The 16,127-nt window shown below is 38.3% G+C and overlaps 2 protein-coding genes across 4 annotated transcripts in view; one reads left to right on the forward strand and one right to left on the reverse strand.

Moving 5' to 3' along the window:
• cstpp1 (centriolar satellite-associated tubulin polyglutamylase complex regulator 1) overlaps positions 1-1,843 on the forward strand; it is a 28,865-nt gene extending 27,022 nt beyond the window's left edge. For both annotated transcript variants that reach the window (XM_061969784.2, XM_061969783.2), the window contains one exon: positions 628-1,843. In XM_061969784.2, coding sequence (XP_061825768.1) covers positions 628-689 — 62 coding nt within the window. In that variant the 3' untranslated portion in view covers positions 690-1,843. The remainder of the gene's footprint in view (positions 1-627) is intronic.
• Positions 1,844-8,415: 6,572 nt separating this feature from the next.
• Positions 8,416-16,127, reverse strand: part of LOC133612399 (C-Jun-amino-terminal kinase-interacting protein 1-like) — a 35,669-nt gene continuing 27,957 nt past the window's right edge. The window contains exons 10-12 of one of the 2 annotated variants that reach the window (XM_061969781.2): positions 15,914-15,984; positions 13,220-13,318; positions 8,416-11,528 (exon numbers count right to left, since the gene is read on the reverse strand). In XM_061969781.2, coding sequence (XP_061825765.1) covers positions 11,417-11,528; positions 13,220-13,318; positions 15,914-15,984 — 282 coding nt within the window. In that variant the 3' untranslated portion in view covers positions 8,416-11,416. Of the gene's footprint in view, positions 11,533-13,219; positions 13,319-15,913; positions 15,985-16,127 lie in introns of both variants that reach the window. The other variant, XM_061969782.2, reaches the window with a different exon arrangement.

Consider the following 16,127-nt stretch of genomic DNA (forward strand, 5'->3'; position numbering starts at 1 on the left):
CTCTTTTACTATGAAGCCACGTTGATGTAACACGTGGCTTGGCATTGTCTTGCTGAAATAAGCAGGGGCGTCCATGGTAACGTTGCTTGGATCTACTTTTATACCCAATCATGGCACCCACCTGTTCCCAATTAGCCTGCACACCTGTGGGATGTTCCAAATAAGTGTTTGATGAGCATTCCTCAACTTTATCAGTACTATTGCCACCTTTCCCAACTTCTTTGTCACGTGTTGCTGGCATCAAATTCTACAGTTAATGATTATTTGCACACAAAAAAAATGTTTATCAGTTTGAACATCAAATATGTTGTCTTTATAGTGCATTCAATTGAATATGGGTTGAAAATGATTTGCAAATCATTGTATTCCGTTTATATTTACATCTAACACAATTTCCCAACTCATATGGAAACAGGGTTTGTATAACCTTTAATGCTATTGTTCTGGGTGTTGTTGATATTCTATCTCTGTTCAAATAAACTGACCAAAATGTTCTTGTCTTTGTCAGGGCTGTAAACTTAGAAAATGAGCAGGGAATCCAATAATGATTTCTCCCAACTGTGAACTGTATTCACTGCACATTCAACGTGCCTTTTTCTTGTCTGTTTCCTTAAAAAATCTACGCAGCATTGCTCAGATCTCAGTCAGTCCCAGCAGCAACAGCAGCGGCAGTGCAGTGGGGATGCTGAAGGAGGTGCAGAGGAAGGCCTCCCCCAGGAGAAACATCCACCACAGGAGGAAGATGGAGGTGGAGAGTGACGGCTCCACGGAGGAGACGGACTCCTCTGAGAACTGAGCCTTTCACGCTTGAATCGTGTGACCTTTGACTTGCCTCTCTAAACTCACACTCAAGCTTCATTTATGGCAGAATAGTGACGAGGAAGTCAATGAGGACTTGCGTGAACAAATGTGCTGTAAAATCACTTATTTATTTACGCCCCTGCACACTGAACTGTACAATATAGTGCTTTATTTATTTCCTGACACGTATAGAGATCCTCATTTACATAAAACCCTTGATTATTCGAGATGTACCTGAAACTGACTTGAGATTTCTCATATTTGCTGGAAAATGGAAGCTTCTAAAGTGCGCCATGCGTGAATCATTTCAATAAATGCAGTTGTAAATGTGATTTATTGACAAGTATAACCATCATCAGCACCACTCTGTGCATCATCAACATCAATAACATGCAGTGTTTCCTCGGGATTTTGGTCAAACATATATAGAATATTAGCTTCTATACATACATACAGTCTCTTTACATGATGTATATTATCAATTATGTACATTAGATCCCTCCCTAAGATGCGGAAATCAAAGAGGTGAAATAAAAAAGCCACTTTCTGGTGCACACAAACATCCACTGGCACATAAGGAGCAACTGACATGTGGATTTGGACTTATGGTTCAAATTTGTTGTCAATAATTGAAAGAAATATCCACGTCAGCTGTCTTAGCTGAAACAGACGTCACACAGAAAAATAAGTAGGCACTCTTTAGTATGAAATATTTCAGTGTGTATTACATGCTTGAATCTAAACATAAATGAAAGTATTACCTGGTACTTCTAATAGGCAGGGTGAAGTCAATATTTTGATTAGAGCTGTCAAAAATAAGTTGCATTGCATTAATCATGCAATGTGTATACGCAGGATTTATGTTACTTCTTTGCCGTAACCGCGGATGGTTACATGAAAGGCTGAGGGTTGATGCACTTCAAAATAAGCCCCGATAAAACTGTTGGCGAATTTTGAACAAATAAATGTAGTGCATTCAAGTAGTACATTTAAAGATGTTCCTGTATGACATTCTGACAATAAAATTTAATCCGTGTCTAAATATTGGGCTCTTTTTTTAAGTTCATTTAAATCACGCAAGTGAGTACTTGCTTGTGATTAATCATGATTAATTCAAAATTCAAAAGTGGTTAATCTGATTTTAGAATCATTTGACAGCACTTATTTTATAAGAACACATCTCTGATGTTTTTTTCTAAAATACTACTAAATAATGTCCGAGATGTGTCATGTTATGTACTGTATACAGCAGGGGTGTCAAACATACGGCCCGCGGGATGGGTTTGCGAAGTATAAAAATTTGCCGAAATTTTAGAACGGAAGAAACTGCTGTTCTAAATGTGTCCACTGGATGTCGCAATAGCAATTCTTTGTATCTTTGTAGATGATGCTACATATGTAAAAAAAACAACAACAAAAAACACATGCTGTTAGTGCACAAGTCAAAGAAAATGATCAAACTACATAAATAACATCCTGTAATTAGATTTTGATGTTATTTTTTTTATCTTGATAGATTGAAAATTAACACTAATGAACATTATCACATAATTTATTCAGAAAGTATAAATAAAAGATAGAATACTATTAACTGCAACATGTAGGTGTAAAAAAAACCCAACAACATTATGATTTGTACATTTTCAGAATGCGCTTGTTCTATTTTTAAACATAGAAAAACAATCTGAAGTTGTCTTTATTTTTAAGTTATTGTGCCGTGATTTTACCAGTCCGGCACACTTGGGAGTAGATTTTTCTCCATGTGGCCCCCGATCTAAAATTAGTTTGACACCCCTGGTATAAAGTACAGTATATAAATATATCCCTTGTTTGAAAATAACTTGCTAATTACCCCAAATGTACTTTAAACGAAAACAAAGAACATCTATTCATTGTAAAATGTATTACCATTTTTATTGTGATCAAAGCAAAATTAAAGCAAAAAGTCCGATGAGATGTCATATTTTATAACTTGTTCGGTATTTATTTCATCTAAAAAATATAATAATTGGAACAGTATTGTAATAGTAACTATATTTATATAATTGGATATTAATAGTATCATGTGAAAGTTGGACTCCTACCTTGTTTACTTCTTTGACAAGCTCCTTAAAGTTTTGTAATCCATCAGAAATATCAAGCAGTTAAAATGCACCAAACATGGAGTGTGGTGAGAGTGTTTTTCATTTTTGCTTTGTAATGGATTACAATTTACTTTGTAATGAGTGTAATTTATAAAATGTTTTATGGTGCATTGACATTTGTATAATATCCACAAATTGTGTTATATTGTTTTATGTGACCATGTCTGTCGGCATTTTGTGTTGGTTAGATTTTTTTTTTTTTTTTTTTTTTTTTTTTTTTTTTTTTGCACCATGACTAGGGAAGGTTGTTTGCATTGGGTCATATAGGTAAATGCTGCACTTCCCTACATTCAAAGCATGACAAGTGGTCATAGACCTGATTTACTCATGTTGTCCACAAAATGAAAACAAAACACCGGCAGCATATAAATTCATGATGGCCAAATTGGACAGCCCTGATTTAGCTCCTTCACATGTGTTTACCCAAAACGTTGCCATGTTGAGTTCTAGTCGAATACTAAGCGAGTACTTCATGATGTCAGATTCAAGCATGCAACAAGAAAACACAATTGAATCGATTGCACCGAGTCACCTGGGCCCTGTCATTAGTTTAAAGAAAAATCGTCATGTCGGGAAAAACACTTAAAAACAAGTCATTTTGGAACCTTTGGCCGACATTAGATTGTCTAGGTAGTTGTAAGATACAAATACTGTATGTACTTGTAAATATGGATCAATAAAGACAAAAAAAAGCACACTTTGTTGTCATATGTGCAAAGAACAGGGCCACTATATATTAGGAACTAGAGCACTAAGTTCTATGAACAGTAGGGAATGCCAAAGACAATTTAATGACAGTAAATGCAATCCAAGCAGTTAACCTGACTTCACACGCACATAAAACGATGCAGCTTGCTGAGGATAAACTTCATGCCGTCATGTGAACGTCCGGTCTTGTACTCTATATCTCGTCAGAAACTTCTACGGTGTTTTGAATTGATGTTCCGTTTTGTTGGCGTTAGATTGGCGAATACCGTGCTACAGTATTCAGGTGTGGCTTTGGCTTGTTGCCACATTATTACATGTCTTCTTAGATTGTCATGTCTTTTGTGAGATGCTTGGACCACTACTTGTGCTCAATGCATTCCACTGCATCCTGCTCTTAAAGGCCTACTGAAACCCACTACTACCGACCACGCAGTCTGATAGTTTATATACCAATGATGAAATCTTAACATTGCAACACATGCCAATACGGCCGGGTTAGCTTACTAAAGTGCAATTTTAAATTTCGCGCGAAATATCCTGCTGAAAACGTCTCGGTATGATGACGTCTGCGCGTGACGTCACGGATTGTGGATGACATTTTGGGACAGCATGGTGGCCAGCTATTAAGTCGTCTGTTTTCATCGCAAAATTCCACAGTATTCTGGACATCTGTGTTGGTGAATCTTTTGCAATTTGTTCAATGAACAATGGAGACAGCAAAGAAGAAAGCTGTAGGTGGGAAGCGGTGTATTGGGGGCGGCTGCAGCAACACAAACACAGCCGGTGTTTCATTGTTTACATTCCTGGAAGATGACAGTCAAGCTTTACCATTGGCCTGTGGAGAACTGGGACAACAGAGACTCTTACCAGGAGGACTTTGAGTTGGATACGCAGACACGGTACCGTGAGTACGCATGCAGCTGCGGCTTCCAAACATTTGATCGCTTGCCCGTACGTGCGTGCCGCTATGGGCATGTCACGTACGTAACTTTGGGGACTTTGGGGAAATATATGTGCTGTATGAACTTTGGGGAGGTGAACGGTACTTTGGGCTGTGGGATTGAGTGTGTTGTGCAGGTGTTTGAGTTGTATTGGCGGGTTATATGGACAGGAGGGGGGAGGTGTTTGTTATGCGGGATTAATTTGTGGCATATTAAATATAAGCCTGGTTGTGTTGTGGCTAATACAGTATATATATATATGTCTTGTGTTTATTTACTGTTTTAGTCATTCCCAGCTGAATATCAGGTCCCACCCGCCTCTCACAGCATCTTCCCTATCTGAATCGCTCCCACTGCCCTCTAGTCCTTCACTCTCACTTTCCTCATCCACAAATCTTTCATCCTCGCTCAAATTAATGGGGAAATCGGCGCTTTATCGATCCGCATCGCTCTCGCTGCTGGTGGCCTTGATTGTAAACAATGTGCAGATGTGAGGAGCTCCACAACCTGTGACGTCACGCTACTCGTCTGCTACTTCCGGTACAGGCAAGGCTTTTTTATCAGCGACCAAAAGTTGCGAACTTTATCGCCGATGTTCTCTACTAAATCCTTTCAGCAAAAATATGGCAATATCGCGAAATGATCAAGTATGACACATAGAATGGACCTGCCATCCCCGTTTAAATAAGAAAATCGCATTTCAGTAGGCCTTTAGGTACTTTCATTATCAGTCCTTGGTAGGGACCATTCCTGCTTCCCCACCTTTATATTTGTGTCAGTCGTCACCTCATTCCTTTATATTAAAGCATGTTAAATTAGGAGCAATCATCCATTCCTACTGTTGAACCAGTTTGTCATTCACTCATTCATTGCTATGCATTAAAGAGACATGTGCTCATTTTGAAACTGCCTCATCTCAACTTTGTTATTGTTATGAAGTGACCATCCCTCTTCTTCTGCAGCTTTCATATTTTTGATTGTATTTGTCACTTACCTATACACTGTGTCCCTTTTTGATTATGATGATGCATTGTAGAACACACTCTAAAATAACCACATTAGAGCTTATGATATGACTTTTTTCATAGGTTATTCTGCACAGTGATGATCTAACCCACCTTTCTGTCACTGGAGTGTCTGTGATAGATGTTTTGTTTTTCCTCTCATCATGACACCGTAGGTATAAGTACTTCTTTATCAGGGCAGTTGTGCTGTATCTTAAGAGTCCCAAACATCCATCCAGACATGACTGTGGGACAAAGCAGATGGATGCATACAGTACAGACTCAAGGGCGACTGGACTTCTTCATTCCAAAGATGTCTTCATGGGAATCTAAAGGCTGGTGACAAGTTCTTACACAAACCTCAGTTAAAGGGAGGTTATTCCACTTGGATGTAGAAGTTAATGACAAGTGACGGTCACTAACATGTATCCATTCGCCCGTTACTAATAGAATTCTTCCTCTGTGCCCTCTTCATAGTACTGTTTTTGAAAAAAAAATCCCAATACACTGGGTTGTCATTCAAAAAGCCTAGTGGCTGTGGGGCAAATCTGATTGAGGGGCTGCCAACACTTATTTCATAGTTCTGCACTTAAAAATGATGTCTACAGGTAAAGTTTCCCCCAAAATAGACACAGTAATGATTTTAGGCTTGTTTTATAATGCAGTGTACTCCTGCCACTGCTCTGGAGACCAGTACCTGTCCATTACACATTTGCCACCAGGCCACACAGAAACATTACATGATTTATAAACGCATTTTCTAAAACTTAACTCTGCCTGTCCCACTATAAGCACTTGTTTATAGATGCACTGTATAATAAAACTCCTGATAGGAAGTCACCATTTGTTGTATCCTTGTTACATGGGACAATGCACATTAATGAACATATCAAATGTAAATATGCCATATTGTAGCCAATGGCTATTTTTCCATTTGCAGTGGAAAAATTTGCAAATGGAAAAATAGCCATTGGCTACAATATGGCATATTTACATTTGATATGTTCATTAATGTGCATTGTCCCATGTAACAAGGATACAACAAATGGTGACTTCCTATCAGGAGTTTTATTATACAGTGCATCTATAAACAAGTGCTTATAGTGGGCCGGGCAGGTTGATGGTATATAGTATATACAAACCCTGTTTCCATATGAGTTGGGAAATTGTGTTAGATGTAAATATAAACGGAATACAATGATTTGCAAATCATTTTCAACCCATATTCAGTTGAATATGCTACAAAGACAAAATATTTGATGTTCAAACTGATAAACGTTTTTTTTTTGTTGCAAATAATCATTAACTTTAGAATTTGATGCCAGCAACACGTGACAAAGAAGTTGGGAAAGGTGGCAATAAATACTGATAAAGTTGAGGAATGCTCATCAAACACTTATTTGGAACATCCCACAGGTGAACAGGCATATTGGGAACAGGTGGGTGCCATGATTGGGTATAAAAGTAGATTCCATGAAATGCTCAGTCATTCACAAACAAGGATGGGGCGAGGGTCCCCACTTTGTCAACAAATGCGTGAGCAAAGTGTTGAACAGTTTAAGAAAAACCTTTCTCAACCAGCTATTGCAAGGAATTTAGGGATTTCACCATCTACGGTCCGTAATATCATCAAAGGGTTCAGAGAATCTGGAGAAATCACTGCACGTAAGCAGCTAAGCCCGTGACCTTCGATCCCTCAGGCTGTACTGCATCAACAAGCGACATCAGTGTGTAAAGGATATCACCACATGGGCTCAGGAACACTTCAGAAACCCACTGTCAGTAACTAAAGTTGGTCGCTACATCTGTAAGTGCAAGTTAAAACTCACCTATGCAAGGCGAAAACTGTTTATCAACAACACCCAGAAACGCCGTCGGCTTCGCTGGGCCTGAGCTCATCTAAGATGGACTGATACAAAGTGGAAAAGTGTTCTGTGGTCTGACGAGTCCACATTTCAAATTGTTTTTGGAAACTGTGGACGTGGTGTCCTCCGGAACAAAGAGGAAAAGAACCATCCAGATTGTTATCGCCGCAAAGATGAAAAGCCAGCATCTTTGATGGTATGGAGGTGTATTAGTGCCCAAGACATGGGTAACTTACACATCTGTGAAGGCGCCATTAATGCTGAAAGGTACATACAGGTTTTGGAGCAACATATGTTGCCATCCAAGTAACGTTACCATGGACGCCCCTGCTTATTTCAGCAAGACAATGCCAAGCCACGTGTTACATCAACGTGGCTTCATAGTAAAAGAGTGCGGGTACTAGACTGGCCTGCCTGTAGTCCAGACCTGTCTCCCATTGAAAATGTGTGGTGCATTATGAAGCCTAAAATACCACAACGGAGACCCCCGGACTGTTGAACAACTTAAGCTGTAACATCAAGCAAGAATGGGAAAGAATTCCACCTGAGAAGTTTAAAAAATGTGTCTCCTCAGTTCCCAACCGTTTACTGAGTGTTGTTAAAAGAAAAGGCCATGTAACACAGTGGTGAACATACCCTTTCCCAACTACTTTGGCACGTGTTGCAGCCATGAAATTCCAAGTCAATTATTATTTGCAAAAAAAAAAAAAGTTTATGAGTTTGAACATCAAATATCTTGTCTTTGTAGTGCATTCAATTGAATATGGGTTGAAAAGGATTTGCAAATCATTGTATTCCGTTTATATTTACATCTAACACAATTTCCCAACTCATATGGAAACGGGGTTTGTACCATCAACGCCCCCTTTCCATTGCCAGACTCAATATGCCACCCCCTCTTAGTGTGATGTCATCTACAGAACTGGAGCCCATTTCCCCACATAGACAGTGTGGATAAGTAATGGCATATAAAACTATTACTTGAACCATTTATTTGCATGTTTTTGTCAACCTGGTCCATGATTACTTCAAAACTGATATGGTTAACATTGTGGTACATATATACAAATAGTATATAATATATACATCTACATTGCGGAAACCATCTCATTGCAAACAAACAAGCTCAGGGCTCCCACTAATTCAACGGTTTGGAGAGTTGTATTTTCAATGCACTTATTGTAGCTGTATATCTGCCATAGGTGAAAGTTCACTCCGTAAAAATTATTGCCTACGTATATTAAACTGATTCCTGGTGCAAAAAAGGTTGGGGACGCCGGGTTTCAGCACATTTTGGAACGCCCACTTTTAGCTGCAAAATGTGGGCGGGCCGGCATCAGCCTGCTGACGTCACCTACAGAAGACTGGAGGCGATTGCATATATTTCATATTGCGTACTATGGGCCTGACTGACTAAGATCCACATACCAAACGCTATATAGCGTGTACAAAGAATAAAATGGTGTGTACTATTAGTGTGCGTGTTGCATGTGATTGACTAACACTGCGTGTGCAATTGTAAAGTGTGCAGACCGCCTTATTTAAATGACGTTTGTGCGTGCATACGGGGCTTTTTTTACCACATTTTTCACTGCACATTCATGTTTATTTTATACCTATTATTTTATTTATTATCAATTATTACTTATTACTATTTATTATTCATTATTAATATTTTGTTTGTATTTTATACTTTATAACTTTTGTTTTCGCCCACTTTTTGTGCCATTGTTTGCATTATCCTTTCCATCCTTATTCTTTCCATCCTTTGTAACTGAGCTACTATGTGGAACAATTTCCCTTGTAGATCATTAAAGTTTGTCTAAGTCTAAGTCTAATGTTATCATGCTCATACCTGTGTAACACTTTTTCTGAATCGCAATCAAAGACAACATATGCACACTGACACTTTTCTTTCACTTCCACATTCAGCATCCGGAATGACTTAAAGGCAAGAAAATGTGCTTCATGAAAAGACATATATTATAGTAATCCATCCATCCATTTTCTACCGCTTGTCACTTTTAGGGTTGCAGTGGGGCTGGAGCAAATATATTTACTAAATAAAATAGAAATTGCAGACACCAAAACGTATCAATTGAATGTGTTCTAATCAGCCCCATAAGTCATCCAGCAGCAATAACATCATAAAAGGAAATTGCTGAATAAACGATATGTCTAATATGTTTTGTTTCTGACCATCCAAAATGCCACGTGTTGAACTGTCAGTTTGCATATCTTTCTGACACGTGCTAAATAAAACGCCAATTAGTGCTCGCAAAACTGTGATGAGTGTTGATAAATTACGTTGTTCTTGCTAAATAATTATATTTGCATTTTCTCTTCCCTGTATTGTGGGTGTTTTGATTATTTGAGTATGTGTTGCATATTAATGAAGACAGAGACGCAAAATGGATGGCACGCCTTATTCTGCTCACTTTGCACACGTTTAGTAGATCAACTTTGCATGTGCTATCAGGTTTGCACGTGTTTTAGTACATGCAAACCTTTAGTAAATCAGGCCCTAAATGTTTTGATAGCATTTTCATCCCGAATCACGTTATTTTCGGGCAGATTTTTGAAGGAAATTTTCAAGATATTCGCCAGATGCATTGTTGCAGGTTGTATCAATACAACTAAAGAAGGGGTCTGCCGGCATACATTTCCAAATGATGGGAATATGAGGGAAGTATGGATCTCACAAAATAGGACAGACCAAGCGAGTGGAGTGTCATTTGCAGCAATCATTTGAATGATTCTGACTTCGAAGAATAATGCTTTTGATCTGAGTTTGGATGGAAAATATGTAAAAGACTCAAGTCAAATGCAATCTCAGGATTTAGTAGCACCCTCGAGGGAAGAAAGATTGAGTCAAAAAATTTGGAAAAATGGAGAAAAGAGCAGATGCAGCACTCAAAAATGAGAGAAAAGCAATAAAGATGCCAGTATTTTAGTTTTCCTCAAGATGCTTGAGGAAATGCAGAAAAATGAGGAAACACGAGCAATTGTGCCTATAGAAGAGCAGGGAAGTCCGGAAATGGGAGTTCTTTGATAGTTCTTCTTTGCTCATAATGTCAACCATATTAGTTTAGAAATAATTATGGACCAGGGCGACAAAAACATGCAATTATGGTGAATGATCAAAATAATAATTGTATATGACTTTATCCACACTGTCAGTGCGGGGAAATGGGCTCCAGTTTTGTAATTGACGTCACACCAAGAGGGGGCAGCATATCGAGTCTGGCGATGGAAAGCAGGCGTTCCAAGTAAAGTTAGTTATGTACTCATTACTCAAAAACTAATTGATATTATGGGAAATTACTTCCCGATTCATTTTCAGGGGCAAAAAATATATAAAGAGGACTTTGTAGTGAAATTTTGATCATCTTGACGCTACGGGTCCTTTAAGTCATATGAACTCTGCCCCGCAAACATGTGACGTAACCGGGAATACAAATCTAATCATTGATTAAGGTAGTTGTGCTAGTTTGCTGGCTAAAATATATGACATTTGGAAGATAAATTGAAAATAGAAAGTACCGTATTTTTCTGAGTATAAGTCGCACCGGAATATAAGTCGCACCTGCCGAAAATGCATAATAAAGAAGGAAAAAAACATATATAAGTCGCACTGGAGCCCGACCAAACTATGAAAAAAACTGCGACTTATAGTCAGAAAAATACGGTAAGTGAGAATCGAGCAGTTTGTTCGGTGTCACATTTAGATTTGTCTATATTCTCTCGAGTGTAGGACATACGTGTCTGAGGGTGTTGCAGGGTTTGCAGTGCATTTAGATTTTGTGTTTGCAAAACTCCTATCTATGCAACAAACGGTTATGTGTGTTGTACTTGTCCAGTACCTATTCCAATTGCCTTCAATTCAGCCTTTGTAGATTACACTGACCTGGATGATGAATCTACCCAAATAGACCTCCGAGACGTGCACATCATCAATAGTTAACACATTCTGTCACAACGAGGAAAAAAGGTGAGCTATTCAATAAAGATGTCTTCAGTAGGACAAGAGTAGCCAATGTGTTCTTTGTAATACTGCTGGAAGGCCTTCCTGTGAGACATACAAGAGTGCAGATATTAGACAAAACAGAGGATTCAAAGAAATATTCTGAATAATGAGTATTTGTATTGATAAGGTACCTAGGACGTCATTATGCATGTGTCGCAATGAGGCAATTTTCTCTGGTTCAGTTCAGTAAAAAATCCATTTGAAAATGTTTCACTTTGATTGAATCACAGGTTTCATTTGACCATCAATTTGTTTGCTGCAGCATATTTATCAGCCATTGTTACAGAACATATGAATAGGGATGATGTTTGATAAGAAATTATCGAGTTTGAGCCTATTATCGAATCCTCTCGTCGAACTGATTCCTTATCGATTCTCTTATCGAGTCCAGATAGGTTGTTGTATATGGAAAAAAACACACAATATTTGTTTTAACAAATCACTTCACATTCTCTACTGCTCGCTACTATCGTATTACCATATCTGAGTTATTGTGTAGAAATGTGGGGAAATAACTACAAATGTGCGCTACATTCGTTAACCGTGTTACAAAAAAGATCAATTAGACTGATACATAATGTTGGATATAGAGAACATACAAACACTTTATTTATTGAGTCAAAAATATTAAAGTTCGATGATTTGGTAAAATTGCAATCAGCTAAAATGATGTGGAATTAAATGATGGAATGGATTAAGTAAATAAGTTAAACATTGTACTGATATGATCCAGTGCTTACAAAGTACAAAGGAGAAGAATTATGAGAAATACTTTCAACCTTATTGAAAATAAGATATTCTTCATCTCAGTATATTAATAATGACTGAATGAATTAATTACATATTACAAAACTATTGTATATACTAATTCACAGATATTTTATTATAAAAAGGTCAGTAAATGATGTATATATTTGTAAACGCTATGAAGTGGGAAAGGGGTAGGATTAAATAAGCTTTACTTCTTCCTACTCCTGTAAAGTGAAATGATATGAAACTGTGATGTATTATGATGTGGTCGGATCATGTTTTGTTTAGTTATGTTCTGTTAGTTTTGGACTTCCTTAGTTGTTTTGTGCACTTCGGGGGTTTGTTTTAGTCACCATGGTTACTTATGATTTTCACCTGCCTTGTACGCGCACCTGTTGCTCATCAGAGACTCTATTTAAGCCTGCCTTTTCCGGTCACTCGTCGTGGCTTCATTGTTTGCATTTGCAACAGTTACCTTGGCATTCTGGTTTTTCGAGCTCATGATTCCTGTGCTAAAGTTACCTTAGCTTCTAGTATTCCTGTGCTAAGTAAGTTTTTGCTTTAGCTTCTCGTGCGAACGGCACGCTTTCCTTTTGTTTCGTTCCTGTCTGTTGTAATGTGCATGATTTATGAGAAATAAATCATCTCCTACCTGCACGCTTTCGTCCGGAGCCGTCAGTTTTGCGTCCCGGGAACGAACCGCAGCACGCTGCACCCGGTCCGTGACAAATGACTGAGCTACGTGACGTCATTTCTTGTGATGTCCCACGGGGCATTTCTTGTCGGGACGAGATTCGTTCCCAGGGATTTGAATAAAGAACCAACTCTTTTTCTTTACTATAGTGGTCTCGATAACGGGTACCGGTTCTCAAAAAGGGATTCGAGTCCAAGGACTCGGTTCTTTTCTTATCGAACAACCGGGAAAACCGAGTTCGAGCATCATCCCTACATATGAAAGACTTAGTAAAGTAGACCTTACCCAACTGACTTAGCCAGAGGATGTAAACTTGTATCTGCCATCATCACATGGCAGGCAAAGCGGTGTTGGTCAGGATGTTTGGTGAAGAAACCAAAATACCTGCAGCGCAATAATCAGCGTCACTTTTAGCTGGCACAGACATAAAACCACACTTATAGGGGACCTATGAGGATTTTAATCTCAATTTAAAACACTTCATTGTGGTCTAGAGCAGTGGTCCCCAACCTTTTTGTAGCTGCAGACCGGTCAACGCTTGAAAATGTGTCCCACGGACCGGGGGGAGGGGGGGTCATAAAGAAATACAATCATGTGTGCTTACGGACTGTATCCTTGCAGACTGTATTGATATATATTGATATATAATGTAGGAACCAGAATATTAATAACAGAAAGAAGCAACCCTTTAGTGCGAATGAGTGTAAAAGAGGGAGGGAGGTTTTTTGGGTTAGTGCACTAATTGTAAGTGTATCTTCTGTTTTTTATGTTGATTTAATAAAAATAAAAATAAAAAAAAATATATATATATATATATATACATATATATATATTTTTTTAATTTCTTGTGCGGCCCGGTACCAATCGATCCACGGACCGGTACCGGGGCGCGGCCCGGTGGTTGGGGACCACTGGTCTAGAGAATGTATGTATTGGATATGCTTTGGCATAATTGTTGCTCCACAGTCACTCTTACAACCCGATTTTGGATTCTGTCTGCAATTCCAGATTGCAAATGAAACCACACGCCACCCTCTATAAAAGTACTATAATTAAGGATGTAACAGTATCGTAGATACCACGGTATTGCAGTTTCAAAATCTTCACAATAATGTTGTGAAGTACGACGGTATCAAACAAAAACTTGGTGAGTGCAGTTTTTGGGAGATTTTCTCTCGGATTACAAGCCCAGCTGATCACCGCGCACTCGTATATGTTGCCACGACTCGCTGCATTAACAACACTATAATTTCTACTAACATTACTTTTTTAAACAAACTATTTAAGAAGAACAAGTAGGTCTTTTATGCTGCGCGTACCTTTTAGACTAGATCACGACGTAGGGACCGTAACACTAGCAAACAGACGAACACACCCTGGCGAAAACAAAAAAAAACTTTGGCGTTCCAAGCCAAAACAGACACTCAATCAAGCACCAAGGGAATGTTGTCATGTCTGTGATCATGTTTTGTTTAGTTATGCTTTGCTTGGTTTTTGGACACTTTTTAGTTCCTGGTTTCACTCCTTTGCTTTGTCACCATAGCAACCATTAGTTTCACCTGGTTCACATCCTCATGTCACGCACCTGTCTCACGTTTTCACATTTTGAGTCACGCACCTGCTTTCACTAATCATGTCACTATTATTTAAGCTTCGAGTTGCCAGGCTGTGTTTCTGGCGACATCACTCTCTACACACCCTTGTTGATATCCATGCTGCTCTTTTTCATGTCCTTTTCTCGTTCCAAGTAAGTTGTCTTTATTCAGGCCATAGTTTGCAAGTTTTGTTTTTTCCATAGTTCTGCCTTCATGCGAGTGTTTTATTTTCATAGCCACGTTTTGTACCTCCGCTGTGAGCGCCTTTTGTTTGTTCCTTTTTGTTAGTGTAAAAATAAAAGATGTCATTACCCTCACGCCATGTCCGGTCCAAGTTCACTTGCATCTTGGGAAAACAACCACTCTATAGTCCACGTCTTGACAAATATATATTTGAAGCCAGCGAGGCTAAACATTAATTTCTGAGGTATTTACATTATTAAAAGTTAAATTGTGAGTTAACTTTTCTTAGAAACGGCATTTTCCATACTGATATAAAAACATGTCAACAACTTCTTAGAAAGTAAAATTTGAAAGACACAGAAATTAACATAATTGTTTTACACTGCATGTTTACCATGTCAATTTAATGACACTCAACTGTAGGTTATTTTTATTATTTTCTTGTAACATTGGATGTTCCTGCACTACTCTTTGCACTTAAAAATACATGTTTGAGGTAATAAATATGATTAGAACATTTGAGCATTATGTTTACGTTCAATTACAGTAAGTGTGTTTATCCTAAACATTCCTGCCACTTCAATTTACACACTAAGGCATTTTTAAGTCTTTTTTGGGGGGGGACATATACCACAATAATATCGTACTGTGGGCTTAATACAGGGATAATATTGTACCGTGACATTTTGATACAGTGATATCCCTAATCCTAATGTATCTTTTGAAAATGTACACTGTTTAAATATAGATTTACCGGTAGACTTAGTCACAATATTAGGTATGAAGACCTGCATAAAAAAGCTGTTTCAGCAACATTTATGTCACTGCATGCGCATACCAACATTATATGAAAATAATATTTTAGCTTTTTTTCTGTTTCCTCACAGCCTGAAGAAGGAGCTCCTACCCCTCTAGCTGAGAGCTTGACTTAAATTCTAAATAAGTAGATCTACGTCCTTGTGACATCACCAATGTAACCAGACTGCACACCTCCGCGAACAGAGGCATCTAAAACCGCATGCAAGTTCACGCCAAAATGCATGAACCTTATGATTTGATGTGTCAGCATAGTTAAAACGACGATCCAACATTGTAATAACATTTATGAATCAGAAAAGGCAAAATTCATCATAGGTCCCCTCTAACTGTGAGACTGTGAGAGTAAGTAATACCATAACAAAAGTGTGGGACCTTAACTTACTTGCTGTGTTTTGGATGGCAGCCACAGAAGGAGATGTTCTTCAAATGGAAGAAATGGAAACACTGTTCTCCCTGACAGAGACCGAACAAAAATAAAACAAATATGTAAATGACTATAGGCTGTCACTTGTTTCCCATTCAAGCCGTATACTATGTGGCACTCTAAAAACATAAGGTTTCTCATTTTATCCCATTGGGTGGAGTTTTTTCTTGCC

Source organism: Nerophis lumbriciformis, linkage group LG10, assembly GCF_033978685.3.
Source record: "Nerophis lumbriciformis linkage group LG10, RoL_Nlum_v2.1, whole genome shotgun sequence".
Taxonomy (NCBI): Eukaryota; Metazoa; Chordata; class Actinopteri; order Syngnathiformes; family Syngnathidae; genus Nerophis; species Nerophis lumbriciformis.